Source organism: Molothrus aeneus, chromosome 6, assembly GCF_037042795.1.
Source record: "Molothrus aeneus isolate 106 chromosome 6, BPBGC_Maene_1.0, whole genome shotgun sequence".
Taxonomy (NCBI): Eukaryota; Metazoa; Chordata; class Aves; order Passeriformes; family Icteridae; genus Molothrus; species Molothrus aeneus.
In genome coordinates this window covers 39,475,457-39,489,264 of record NC_089651.1, presented here as the reverse complement: position 1 = coordinate 39,489,264, position 13,808 = coordinate 39,475,457, and the positions used below count along the sequence as shown (strand labels likewise).

Genomic DNA, 13,808 nt, shown 5'->3' with positions numbered 1-13,808 from the left:
GTGGAGGAGGAGGAGGTGGCTGCTGGCAGAGCCAAGCTAGTGGCCCTTCTGCCGCTCCACAAGGTGCTTGTGTCCCTCTATGATCTGCTGCACAGCCTCATGGTCATCCAGTGTGGTTAGGTCCCCAAGCTCACTGGCCTTGTCCTCCACAATTTTCCGCAGCACCCGACGCATAATCTTCCCTGAGCGTGTCTTGGGCAGCCGGTGTGTGACCTGTGATGGGGAGGAGCAGAGTCAAGGCTCAGAGAAAGGGCTCGGCCAATCTGCCAGTGTGGGTGTTGGACCAGTTTGCTTGTGTTACCTGAACATAATCTGGAGCTGCATACTTAGCAATCTTCTTTGAGATGAGCTCCTGTAGCTCAGCAGCAAGAGTCTCCTGTGTGTAGTCACTGGCCTTCTTCTTCAGCACAACAAACACATAGGCTCCTGGCAGAAGGACCACCAGGTCACTGAGCATGGTGCATACCACGCCCCTGAGACCTGCCTGGTCCTAGTGCCAGGAGAGCCCCTCTCTACTGGTAGCCTCAGGGGACGCTCTGTAGCCAAAACTGCATGCTTTTGGCTACACAGAAGCACTGCTGCTGCCACCCTATGCTGCTGCCACCTTAGGCAAAGCCTAGCTGGTTAGTGGGCAGGTGCAGGTTGTGATGGATGTGCTGAGATCCCCACTAACATGCTGTATGGTGTGGACACAGCACTGCTACCAGTCCCACTTCCCACCACAGTGCCATAGCCCCAGGAGATGTTTCAGGGCAGGAAAGAAAACATCTTACCTTCTCCCTTGATCTCATGTGGGTAGCCAATGACAGCAGACTCTGCCACTGCCACATGGTGATTCTGGAAGAGAACAGGCAGGGCTTTGACTCAGTGCTTTTGGCAGGCTGGCTGCCCCCTGGAGCTGCCCTGACCTGATTTGGCTGCTGCAGCCCACAATAATGCAGGGGGATAAGGAAGGACCTCAGATGGCCTCTGCCCTTTTTCCTTCCTGCCTCAGTAGGTCTGCAAGCACTGATCTTTTCCTCCTGCCCCTGACTGCTTTAGTTTGGATGGCTTTACCTCCCCCCCACATCTCTTACCACAACATTCTCCACCTCTGCAGTGCCCAGCCGGTGTCCACTGATGCTAATGATGTCATCTAGCCGTCCTGTTAGCTGGTAGTAGCCCTCACTGGTACGATACACACCATCCCCAGTGAAGAAAAATCCTGCAGTAGCCAGAACCATGCCATAGTCACTTGCTGGAGGGAGCATGTGAGCTGCTCAGCAGCCATACTCAGCTATAGTTCCCTTCCTCCTCTCTGCTGGCTTCAGGACCCATGTACTCTGCTTCTTCCTCAACTGCTCAGGGTAAATGTGTCCGCCTTCCTTGCTAGTCTTCTGCCTAAGTTGGTACCTGCTCTATCATCAGGCTCCTGCCCTCATTCTGCACTGTACTGGCTAATGCTGTGCCTGTCTCATCATCATGTGCTGGGGGGCACTTTGCTCCAGTGCAGGTGCCTGTGGTCTTGCTGCTTCTCCTTGCATTACATCAAGACAGACACACACTCTTGGGCTGGCTCAGCGCTCTGGGTGAGTCACAGAGGCTGACAGGGTTTGCAAGAGATGCAGCAAGAGGTCTGTGCTCAAGGGGACTGGGGGTAGAAGGACAAATCCACTGCCTTAAAACAATGTGTGGTCCAGTTGGGAAGGTTGGTGAGGGGCAGTGCTGTGATATCAGACCTAGGGAGATGAAAGGCTCCAGGACTGTGGAGGGTCTCTGGAAGAACAAAGGAGCAATACCAGCTCTCCTGAATCCTGCCCCATACAGAAAGCCAGCAAGTGGACCCAACCATGCCCAATCAAATGTGTGCAAGTATTTTGCCACATGTTTTCCTTACCTGAATAAGAAGTCAGGTAAGTTTTCAGAAATCTCTTGTGGTCATTGTAAATGGTTCGTGCCATACCAGGCCAGGCTTGTGAGATGCAAAGAGCTCCTGAGACATCATTTCCCAGAAGGACATTTCCCTGTAAAACAGTTACCTTTTAGTAACCATGGCTGAAGATACTTGGGATGTGTAGATACTGCCTGTTTAACAGCGCTGTAATGGAAATGTAAGGGAGGGCAGTGAGGAGGGTCCTGTGTGCCTCACTTCAACAGGACAGGCTTAGTCTCTCCCAGCATATGCCTGCAACAAAATGCCTCCCATGGTGGGATGCAAGGCCTCTCCAGGGAGACTGGCTGTCCCTGCCCAGCCCTGTCCTTCATGGAAGGATGTGCCAGGGAGCCCAAACACAGCTTCTCTTATCAGGACAGTGCAAGCTGGACAACAACTCAATTTCTGCACTAGCTGGAAGAACAGCTTCCCTGTTTGTGCCTTTCCAGTAAGGAAGGTTGTGGTCTAGCAGAGATGAGCAGGAAAGAGATGCTTACAGATTTCCACTCCCATTGGCAAGTACACACAGCAAGCACCTGGGGGAAAGGGGGCTGAGCCAGCACCTGGAATGCAGGTTATAAACATACCTTGTCATCCAAGAGGGAGGGGCTGATCCCAAAAAAGGGTCTCATAGCCATGCCTGGAAGGATTTCAGCTCCAGGATTAGAAGGACGGGGTGAGATACAGATGCCTCCTGTTTCTGAAGGAACAGAAACTGTAAGGCTCATCAAAGTCAGAGACAAGAGGAATGCCAAGTAGCGCTGCTTGGCCTTTGCCTTGTCCTTCACTACACACTGCATGGGCTGGGGCTGGCTTTGCCAGAGAGCTGGGGAAGGAACTTTGCAGAAGGATGATGATGTTCATTTAGTTCAGCAGGGATCTGCTGAGATGTACCCTCAAATACCTATGTTTATCTAGGTTAACTTTAAAGGCCATTTTTCTCTTGTATATTTGGGTGCTCAAGGGCCCTTACAGCCTTGCCCATACAAGACTGTCAGCAACAACCACTATCACTTGGCCAGAAAAGCAGCAGGTCACTCCTAAAGCCTGGGAGAGCAGAAGCTAGAACAAGGAATCAATGCATCTCACCAGTTTGCCACCAAGTGTCCACTACTGGGCATCGTGTCTCGCCGACCACACGGAAGTACCATTCCCACGCCTCCTTGTTGATGGGTTCCCCCACTGCAAGGGGAAAACAATAGGGCAGAGCAGAAATAGTGCAGTCTCTTGACTCTGGGGTCTCATGTGCTGTTACTCTTGGCATTTGTGTGAAGAGGCACAATGTGATGTCCAGGGATTTGCTGCCCCAGCCCGTTTTGCTGCACTTACCTGAGCCAAGCATTTTGAGAGAAGAGCGGTCATACTTCTTCACCCATTCATTGCCGTACCTCAGGAGCAGGCGGATGGCGGTGGGTGCCCCATAAAACTGGTTAATTCTTAACCTCTCTACCATTTCCCAGTAGCGGCCTGGAATGGAAACAGGGCCAGTAAGCACCAACACAGGTCCTCCCAGCCCAACACCAAGGCAGAGAAAGAAGAGGTGAGAGCAAAGGCTCTCCAGCAGTGCCAGGACCCTCAGCCAAGTTAATTGTATGGTGGGAAGGATGGAAGCAGTTCAGGAGCAGCAGCCCCTTTTTCTTCAGATCACCTAGCTCTGCTACTGTTCCTTCTGCAGGGAGGGAGAGGGATTAACAGCTCCACCCCTCGAGAAGCAGCAGTGACTTCTAAGCAAAGGAAGAGACTTCCCCTTGCAGCCCATGGGCTGCTGCTGAGGCAACAGAGCCTTTGCTGCTCATGTCCTGGCATCAAGCTGCCAGCTCCTTGCCTGCTGTGAAATGTCCCAGCTCCCCTGAGTCACCTCACTCACCAGGGTTAGGGTAGACAGGAGTGCTCTCAAAAAGGACCGTGGTACCACCATTGCAGAGGGGGCCATAGACCACGTAGGTGTGTCCCGTGATCCAGCCGATATCTGCCACACAGCCAAAGATGTCCCTGTCCTGGTAGTCGAACACGTACTGAGCAAGAAAAGAGAGGCAGTGAGGGTTTCACCTGGGCCTGCATTCCTGCAGGGGGCACAACAGGGAGCAGTGCACTCTCTGTCAGCCCTAAAATTACTGTGTTCTTCTGTCTTCCTACCACCCCTGCAGGGACACCTTCCTGCAAAGAGTTTCTTTTAAAAAAAGTCAGAAAACATAAAATTCGTTAAATAAAATTGAAGTTAAATAAAAACCAAGATGTGAAGATGCAGGAGACAGACACTTAAAAAAACCTCACATACAAATTTGCTCTTTTCCAATAAGAGATATTGCTTTTCTTTCCTTTTGCTGGTATTTAGACAAGGCTGATCCAAGTATCTTGTAATACCCAGAACCTTCTGGGTAAGAAAGATGCCTCCGTACTTATGTGACCATGTGGAAGGAGAGGAGTTGTAGACAAGAGCAAAGTGGCAGAGGACTCCATGAGCCTCCTGCAGGTGCTGCTGGACTCCAGATGGACAGTAAACACTCCAAACCCCCTGAGCTCAGCAAGGAGCCCAGCACAGGAGCAGTGAGGCAGCAAGCAGAGGGACCATGTGATGCCTTGGCCCAGAGCAACCCCAGCCTGCCCACAAGAGTTGGAATCTTTCCATCTCAGCTGGGTGAGTGCAGTGCTGTGCCTGAAGGCAGAAAGCAAAACAAGCTCTTCTTCCCACTGCCCCATTTATTCCTCATGAGACCCTTGGCTGCAAGGCTGGAATATGAAGGAATTATGACTACCCTGTGCAGGGCAGAGCTGAGTGCTGTCATATTGGCAGCAACACAACCAGCTTCCTAAAGCACTCTTCATTTCATTTACTCAGTGCCTGGAAAGCTTCCTAGGGGCCACTCTCCCCCTACCCTATCACTTCTTGCTGTCTCCTCTGATTTCTGTGGTTTCAGACCCCACTCTTTTCTTCCTGTAGCTCCCTGCTGACTTTCATCTGGGGACTCCAGGGCCTCAAGTGTTCAGAGGTGCCATAATGGAAGCTTCTTTTAGTTCTTCTGTCTCTTTTTAGCGGAGCAGTGAGTTATGGTAGCAGCAGTCTGCTCCATCTAGCTGAGGGATCTGAGTGTGTCAGCCCTGTGTCCAGGTTTTCAGTGCTCCTGGGAGCTAACATGGCCACATGCTGCTCACCCCCTGCATTGCAATTCTGGAATGACAGCCCTGGCTCTTGCAAACCTCTGAGGGTCTTGAGAGGGTCACCCATCACACGGGCACAGCTTAGTGCACAGGAAAGACAAGGGCTCCCACACCTCTGGCACACTCCCAGGAGGTATGGCCTTCAGCATTCATGGCTAACAGAGAAGACCAACCAGCCCTGAGCTTGCTTTGTTACAGGGAGTGTGCTCTGAGGCTCTACTGGAACTGCAGTCACACTTAGGAAGAGCCAGATCAAAGCTAAGGGACTGTTCAGCTAAGAACTCCCTCTTACATGGAACCTCATATTATGTCATAGGAACGCTCCTTCCAATCATTCCTACAGCCAAAGGCATCTCTGTGCTGCACTCAGTGCCCTTTTATACAGTTCTAAGTTTGTTTTGGGCATGTGTTGTGGTTAAAGGTTTCCCTCTTCCCAAACATGACCCACACTCTTCAGATACAGGCCCACTGGGGTCTATATCTGAAGGGCACTCACCAGCTTTTACAGGTATTGCACATTGCTCCTCCCAGAAGCACTGCCTTTGATCTCCCACCTGAGCTGGGCTAGTTACACTTAGGAAAAGTCACAGTTTCTAGGAACCAATTGGCTTTTTCCTCCTAACTCAGTAATATAAAATTACTCTTGCAAGGCTGAGCATCCTATCCAATGGTTCTGTTTAGTGTAGGACAATGAAAGAACAAAGCCAAGAAGGTAGCTCAGAGCAGTATGTATTTGGGAGACCCTGCTATGGAGCACTACCTGTAGCCAGATGCGGTCTGCTGGGGCTTGGAGGGTTTCCCAGAGGCTTTGCACTGGAAAAAGTTGAGCTTGTAATGCAACAAAGAGCATGTGTCTTCCCTGCACTGCCTGTGAACTGCTGGCTCATGAGCACTTTGTGGCTGGGATCCATTACCTTGTGTGTGAGAGCAGCAAACAGCAAGTAACCAGCCTGGGAATGAACCAAGCCCTTGGGTTTGCCAGTGCTGCCTGATGTGTAGAGAAGAAACAACATGTCTTCACTGTCCATGACAGCAGGCTCACAGTATGCATCCTCCTTCATCATCTCCTGCAGGAAAAAGCACAGCAGTTCTCTCAGGGTCTCACTGCCTCCTTTGTGTCATCCCCACACCTGCTTGTGCACCTTTCTCCCAAGTCTCCCTCCCCTCTGAGCGCTTGTAGGGAGCACCCTGCTCCCTACAAACACCTTTCAGAAGAAATGGATGGCAAGGGCTCACCTGTTCAGAAGCTGTGCTCTGTGCTGGCAGCCTAGCACCCTGTGTGCTATGGATAATTGGCACATGCCAGGTCTGCCAGCAAGCCCCTGTGTGACAGTGTAGTAGCAGTCCAAGGCTGGATTCACAAAGTAGCAGCCCATGTCTCATGTGTTTCTAGGCCCCTGTCCACCCTGCTATGTGCTCTGCCTTACACTGCCTGCCCCTGACAGCACAGGGCTGGTAGTGTAGGAAGACACACCAATGGCTACTGGGACTGTCCTGAACTTGTGTGCAGCTCTGACTGCCACTGCTGCTGTGGAACAATGTCCCCAAATTCTGTTAATGCCAGCAAAACTGCCATGGCCAGGCGAGATCCTCTCCACTGAGTGTCCCTGCATCCCAAGCAAGCACTTTGCCCAGGAGAAGTGGCAGAATCGCTGGGCAGCCTCTCACCTCCTCCAGGGGCACATCTAGAGCTGTCATGGGAACCTTGCTGGTGGTCCTCATGGAAACCAGAACCCGTTTCACTCCAGGGCACTGCTTCACAGCCTGGTCCACTGTCTTCTTTAGCTCAATAATCTTACCACCTCTTAGCCCCTGGTTCACTGTAATCACTGTCTCTGACTGGGCTGCAGAAGACAGAAGAGCCACATAAGCAACTCTGCCCCTCTCACCAGTCACAGAGCAGTCTGGCTCTGCCATGACCTTTCACCTCTCTCTCTGTCTCCCAGCCCTTAGTACTCATGTCCTTCACTTAACAAATACAGCAGCTTTGCATCTTGGTTTTCCATTCATTTCTGCCTGTGTTGCATCCCCTTACAGGAGACATTGAATCCCAGTCCTTCAGTCCCATGGATGAAAGAGAAAACCTGTTCATCCCATGGGCTGGAATGTATTTAGGAGCTCATGCCATTTATTGGGTTGCTAGTACCTGCTCCATGACTATACATTATGCCAGGGTACTCTCAGAGAGCCCAGGGAGTCTCACTCAGAAAACCTTTGCCATCCCCACAACCCTGAGCCCCCTGAGCAGCTGAACCAAGAAGCGCAGCACCGTCCCCCAAGGGAAATATGTCACTGTTACCTACTGCCTCTTACCATCCCTGATCCTGTCAGCCAGAGACTCTGCACTGAAGCCAGCAAACACCACAGCGTGCACGGCCCCGATGCGGGCACAAGCCAGCATGCTGGCCACTGCCAGTGGGCACGGGGGCATGTAGATTGTCACCCTGTCACCCCGCTTCACCCCTTGCCGTTTCAGGGTATTTCCCAGGCGGCACGTCAGCTCCAGCAGTTCCCTGCCCAAAGAAGCAATAACACTGTTAGAGGCTTTCCTGCAGATCTTACCCGCATGCATAAAGACGGGGGCCTCAGAGTCACAAGGACACAGCTTATATCCCTACATACCCTAACCCTCCTCACTCTGGAAGACCATGGGAGAGCTGTAAAAATGAGTGGGAAGGAAAGAAGAGAGTCTCTAACACAGACCGCTATTTATGGAAAAGACATAAATTAGAATGATTTCTGTACAACAACAGCCACTGGCAATTCCTCTGGTTCAGCAAACCCACAACCCTTCAGCTGACTTTCTCAATGACAGCCTCCACATTTCTTACCAACCTGTACAACCAGTGTGACACACTACCCTGCACATCTGGAGGTTACATGTGAGAACTTAAGCTATCTTTCCCTAAAACAGGGTCCCATGCTTAACTAAAGCTGAGGTGAAGCAAGAACAGCAGCTGTAGGAAAGCAGTGAGCAGAAAGATGGCTCTCTCAAGAAGTGTCCCTCCCAGAAACCACAGCTTGGCTGTCAGTGAGTCATTTTATGGAAGGGCTCTCCATGCATGGGAATTGGCAGGAGTGGCTGGTCATATTTGTTGTGTGAGGCCTGAAGTCAGAGAGGACAGAGGGACTTGTTTGGTGTGCAGAGAGATTTAAGTGAATTCTGTGGCAGTGACTCAGAGAGCCTGCAATTTAAGCTGGAAGGTGGGAGGCCCCAGACCAACCTAGCAGGGCTGGACAGGCAGCTGCCCCAGGGAGCCAAATCCAGCAGCACTGCTGACATGAGGATGAGTGTGGGATTTCTCAAGGCATTTGCAGCTATGAATTTGCTTTCCTTGCAGACCACTTACCCAGAAGTTTAGATAACAGGAACCTCGGCGGGAAGGCACACGTGTGCCTTACCTACAAGCATTGCAGGGCTGCCCCAAGGGGCTTATATCTGCCTCCCCAGCTGGGCAGGGACTCCTCAGGGCCCAGGAGATTTAATCAGGGCTGAAGTTTCAGATCAGCACAAGCAAGCCAACAGCTACCACACTCTGGATCCGTGTGAAGGGATGCTGCATTCCCTCACATGACACACATCAGCACATCAGCCCTGTGCAGTGTTCATGCATGCTACCATGTGCCTCTCATATGCTGAGAGGTAATTACTGACCTGTAGGTCACCCGTACCTCCTCTCCAGGTTCATCCTTCTCCCAGATTAAGGCCACTTTGTCTGGGGCTACATGGACATGACGGTCCAGACAATTCACTGGAAAGGAAAACCCAGTATAACTGACAGAGCAACCCTCAGTACCTCTTATCTCTCATAAAGCCAGTACTGCCTGTCCCATTTTCAGGTCAAAGTCAGGGCTGTGTGTGAGTCTTCTCAGCATTAGCCTTGGGCAACCTTTGTGGATAGCAGCCAGGAGATCACAAGCACCAACCCAAGCCTGTTTTGCTCCTCACCAGTCCAATACCTGCCAATCCCCACTATCAGCTTCCTCCTTAACTGTGACCTCATGCAGTCCAGAGCAGAAAACGCCTGAAGTCCCTTTGGAGGTCACATCCCCAGTGCCCTCAGAGTGCTGACAAACATTAACTAAGCTGTCACTCCACCCAGCACTGCCTTGCAGCTGCCTCTGGGGTGAACCAGGGCAGTTTTTAGTGGCGGTGCTCCTAAATAACAAATGTAGGACAAAGGGAAGCTCTGCACTGGAAGGCTGCAGAGTGCATTCATTCAAGATGGAAAAGAGCCAGGGTAAATACAGAGTGCACAGCTCCTGGCTTTCCAGGGACATTGTAAGCTGAGGCTTTGGCTGCAGTTCTTCCATGTAATTTCCCACATTGCTGGCAGCTGCAGTTTCCTCAGAAGCCTTGTTCCACTCTCTGTTTTCCTTAAACCTGCTAAAGTCGTGGGATGATGCAGCAGCCCCAGTTTGCATACCAACTTTTTTCTTCTGACCATTTGCAGTTTTCCAGGAGAGAAAGAAATGCATATAAAAGGAGAAAAAGTAAGATGTGAAATCCCAAAGGAAAATAACTCCTGCTTTTTTTCCCAATAGATTACATAAGATCTGATTTTCTCAGAGGTCTGTCTTGTATTTTGAACACAGGGACCAACAGCACTGTGAGCAGGACACAGTGTCACCATCCTGTGTCTTCTTCTGATGGACACCCTAAGCCAACAGACCCAGGCCACAGAAGAGGCTCCCACTACAGTGGTGACAGTATGGCACATTTCTCCTGTATTTTGCTTTTTACAGATATATCTTGCCTCCTCTGAGCAGGAATGACCTAGAGCAACCCTGCCTGCTGAATGCACAGGGTTTTGGTGTTAGTGCTTATGGTCCTGCAGGACAGAGTTACTGCACTGCAGTGGGATCCATGGGGTCTGGGGGAGAGCAACCCAGCTCCCAGCACACACCAATCCAGCTGTGACCTCTCCAATGAAACCCAGCTGCTTCCTCAGGGTCAGCCACAACCTTACACTACAGCCACTGCAGGACCAACTGGAGCTTTTGGGGATCCCCCTCTCTCCAGACCTTTAACTCTGTGCTCTTCTGATACATTCCCAGGGCTGAAGTCACGCACATAGAAGCGCCTGCAAATGCTTGGTACGATCCCACGTCCATCTCCTTCCTTACCTGTCACATTCAGCTGCCCCCCCAGGAACCAGGAGACTCTGCCCTGGTACAAGTTGCAGTCCTGGACAGAGTGGAAGGGGGTGATCCAGGTGAGCCGGCTCCTTCCTAGTGCTCCCCAGAAGATGTCACTCTGCTCCACTGACAGCTTGTACAAATCTTGGTGGTCCTTGGGTCTGGGGAAGGCGATGGCTTCAGGCATGTAGGCAGTGAGAGGCCCGTGGCTCCAGGGTCTGGCAGCCACCAGCCCAGAAGGGCATCTGGGAGCCTGAGAAAGAGCTTTGAAGCAGCAGGTCCTGGCCAGCAGCCTGGCCATCACTTCAGGTATCTGCCTCTCACTGAGGAGATGGATACCTGCAGCCCTCACAGCTGCTCAGCACACCTGGCCCAGGCAAGACTCAGGCCTCTGTGGAAGGTGGGGCTACGTGGTAGGGATGACTGGACACAAAGCAGCTCTCTCACACAGCACCCCTTCTGCCCTGCCTTGTTCCTCTTGTCCTCTCTTCCACAGCACTATGGGAAAAAAGAAATTCAATCACTGAAAGAGAGGGGAAAGGGGTGGACTGTAGAAATATTTGACTGAAAATAACCTTCATGCTAATCTGAGTCCTGACAGCAGTTCTTGAACAGGAGCCAGGTTAAACGTGTGCCTTTAAACGTCTTTAAACATCTGCCTGGGCTCTCCTCAGGGGCCGAGGTGCCTGGGCCACACTCCAAGAGCCTGCTCCTTCTCTCCTAGGGCTGCACTGCATCCCCAGAGCCATCTGTTTCATCCCCACTTGCCTCCCTCACACCTCCATCTATTCATCACCATCCCCTGCCTTGCCTCTGCATCCCTCCATCCTCTGCTGGCCACAAAGGCACCTTGGGGCAGGTCCCTATAAATCTTAGGGCCACCCCCATGCTAGTCATGAGTGACAGCCAGAATTAATGCACATTTCTGGCACAGCACTACGCTGTGGTGGTCCAGGGAAAGTTTTTCTCACGTAGCTGTCAGCTGCAGGAGAGGAATATTGTATCCCATCCCACCCACTTTGCTGGGTGGCTGTCAGAGCTGTCCCTCTGGCAGGTTGGGCTGGGCTCTCTGCCTCCTCCCAAGCACTACAGAATGGCTGTACCACCCACCAGCTGGGCTGGAAGCATTCAATGAGGCCATGGTGGAGCAGCTGGGGTGGTTTGGCATGAAGCATTGCAGCCCATCTCCTCACGCTGACCTCCCACCTCCAGCTCAGCTGCCTCCCTGCCTCCAAAGAGGGTTTTTTCCCTACCTTCCTTTCTTTCAGGCCCAATATAGGTAGGTTTTTTAAGGTAGAATTTGCAGGATTCCTTAATGTCATTGACCAAATTCCCTTCTCTTCCTAGAGGGCACAAGAGAAGAGCAGAGAAAGGCTCTCCCTGCAAGTAGGGTTGCTCTCAGCCACGCACACCTAAGGAATCAACAGCAGAGATTACAGGGTTAGTAGATCTCCTCTTTGCTCTTGAAAGTGCAACACCACTCACCATCTATGGAGCTGGTATGTTTGGTGGACAGGCTGGACACCAGTGTGGGAGACAGCCACCATTTCCCATCAGGTGCACACATCCCAGACCACACACCTGTTTTGTATCAAAGCCACCCCGAGCTTGGCGGGACCTACAAGGGCCCTGTCCCCTGAGGAAGCACAGACCTTTGGGCCTACAGCCTCTCCACAAAGTCAGGCCAAGCAGCCTCATTGTTCCACAAGTCTCTTATTTCCTATGCACCTCAGCATTTTTCCTGTCCCTGGAAGACATTAGGTGTTTGCAGCAGACCACTCCCGAATTCTCTCAGGGAGAGAGAGGCTGGTGGCTCCTTACCTGGCGTCCTGCTCTAACACAGGCTGCGTTCCGTTGGGGAGGAGCCCACTGGCCGCAGGGGCGGGTCCCTGGGGGCCTGGCAGAGCCAATCAGCTGGCTAGTTTGGAGAGCCAATCAGCTGGCTAGTTTGGAGAGCCAATCAGCTGGCTAGTTTGGAGATTGATACGCGGTTAAACCACTCAAGAAGACTTGCACACGCCTCTGCGGAAAAGCGGGTTTAAATACGAACGACCGAAGGCCTGGAGAAGCTCTCTCGACTTTCGGCCTGTGAGCAGGTGCCTGCCTGGGCTGGGCTGCGCCGCGCCGGGCTCTGCTGTGGCACTGGCCCCTTCCCGCGAAGCCTGCCAGGCCCTGTGCTAGTGAGGCAGCTGGGGCCCCTCCCCAGCAGAGCCTGCTGGTCCTTTTTTGCCAGCGGCTTCACCAGGCCATGCTGACGAGGCCCATTCCAACGCTGAGTGCAACCACGAGACCAGGACCAGCGCTGAGAGTGACCCCACAGCTGCCCCCATGTGTAGCCCCAAGGCCAGGAGCAGCCAGGGCCAGGAGTGGCCACTGTCATCCCGGGCCGGGAGCGGCCACATAGTCGGGACTGCACGGCCAAAATCGGCACGACCAGGACAGCAGCGCACGGCTGTGGCTCCTCAGCATGGCTCACAATGAACTTTGTTTAGCCCCTTCTAGCCAGCCATGCTGTGGACAGAAGGACAAAAATGGCAGCAGCAGCTTTTCCTGTTTTCAGTGCTCCATGTGAAGAAAAGCACTGAGTAGAGCCAGCGGCCGGCACGACTCGCACAGTGTTGGCGGAGAGCGTATGACCAGCAGCGAGAGGCGCAGTGAGCGATCTCTCTGATGCAGAGCCTGGATGAGATCAACCTTTCAGCACTGCCGAGCTCTATAAAAACTATTTCATTGATTAAGCTTGAGAACAAACAAGCCTACAAATACCAGTTCTCTCCCAAATCAGGAAAAGGAAAGGTGAAGACACGTAGAGAAAAACAACATGGGACGCTGAAGTCAGTGAGGAAGGAGTCAAATTCTAGATGGGAGGGGATTGAAGAGATGCCTTAGTTTTGGGCTGAAATTCTTTTGTAAGGCTATGGTGAAGATACATTTGATATATCAGACTTTGTTTTTTCCCTGTAATTCATGGAATGCATTGGAGGGAATCTGTGTTGAAATAAGCAGATGTTGCAGTGGCTGTGATCCAATGAGAAGCTTGAACAGAGAGACATGAGAGAGAGGAGAAACCTTGCCCAGGAACAGAAAGAAGAAAACCTCTGTTCCCAGAGATGGATGAAAAGAACTTTTGCTCATCCTTAAAATAGTACCCTATAAGTTGACATGGCCCATGAACACAGGCTGTGGGAAGGCTGCAAGAGATGGGAGGGACTTCACATTTCCAGGTGGCTGCTATATGTGGAAATTAAAAACCATGAGAGAACCGTTTCTTGTGGAGAAGTCTCCATAGCGTGGCAAGAGAGACTCCTCTCCCTAAGAGAACTGAAGAAAGATTGTTTTAGAGGTGACAAACTGACTGAAAGTCCCAGGTTTTGTCTCTTTACATTTTCAGTGGGAAAGAAAAGAGGGTGTGGGGGGAGGAAAAGTGTTCTGAAGGTTTATTCTGATTTTCTTTTTATATTTTTCTTTTAATTCTATTAATAAAGTTTTATTTATACCCTTTAAAGTTTTGAGCCTGTTTTGCCCTCCTCCTAATCCCTCTCACAGCAGGAAATGAGTTAATAATTCTAGAGGATGCATTGGTGTTTGGCCACCACTA

The 13,808-nt window shown here is 51.6% G+C and overlaps 1 protein-coding gene and 1 long non-coding RNA gene across 2 annotated transcripts; one reads left to right on the top strand and one right to left on the bottom strand.

Moving 5' to 3' along the window:
• Positions 1 to 36: 36 nt before the first annotated feature.
• Positions 37 to 10,572, bottom strand: LOC136558353 (acetyl-coenzyme A synthetase 2-like, mitochondrial). Its single transcript, XM_066552733.1, has 14 exons — positions 10,199 to 10,572; positions 8,727 to 8,823; positions 7,385 to 7,584; positions 6,740 to 6,915; positions 5,986 to 6,138; positions 3,780 to 3,927; positions 3,242 to 3,379; positions 3,002 to 3,094; positions 2,500 to 2,612; positions 1,877 to 2,003; positions 1,077 to 1,204; positions 774 to 837; positions 302 to 426; positions 37 to 213 (listed from the first exon to the last, which is right to left on the bottom strand). The coding sequence occupies exons 1-14, from the start codon at positions 10,509 to 10,511 to the stop codon at positions 37 to 39; spliced, it is 2,052 nt and encodes a 683-aa protein (XP_066408830.1). The 5' UTR covers positions 10,512 to 10,572.
• On the top strand, positions 9,125 to 13,706 carry LOC136558354 (uncharacterized). The gene is made up of 2 exons (XR_010783862.1): positions 9,125 to 10,287; positions 11,558 to 13,706. It is a non-coding gene; the product is annotated as an uncharacterized lncRNA (long non-coding RNA).
• The last annotated feature ends 102 nt before the right edge of the window (positions 13,707 to 13,808 follow it).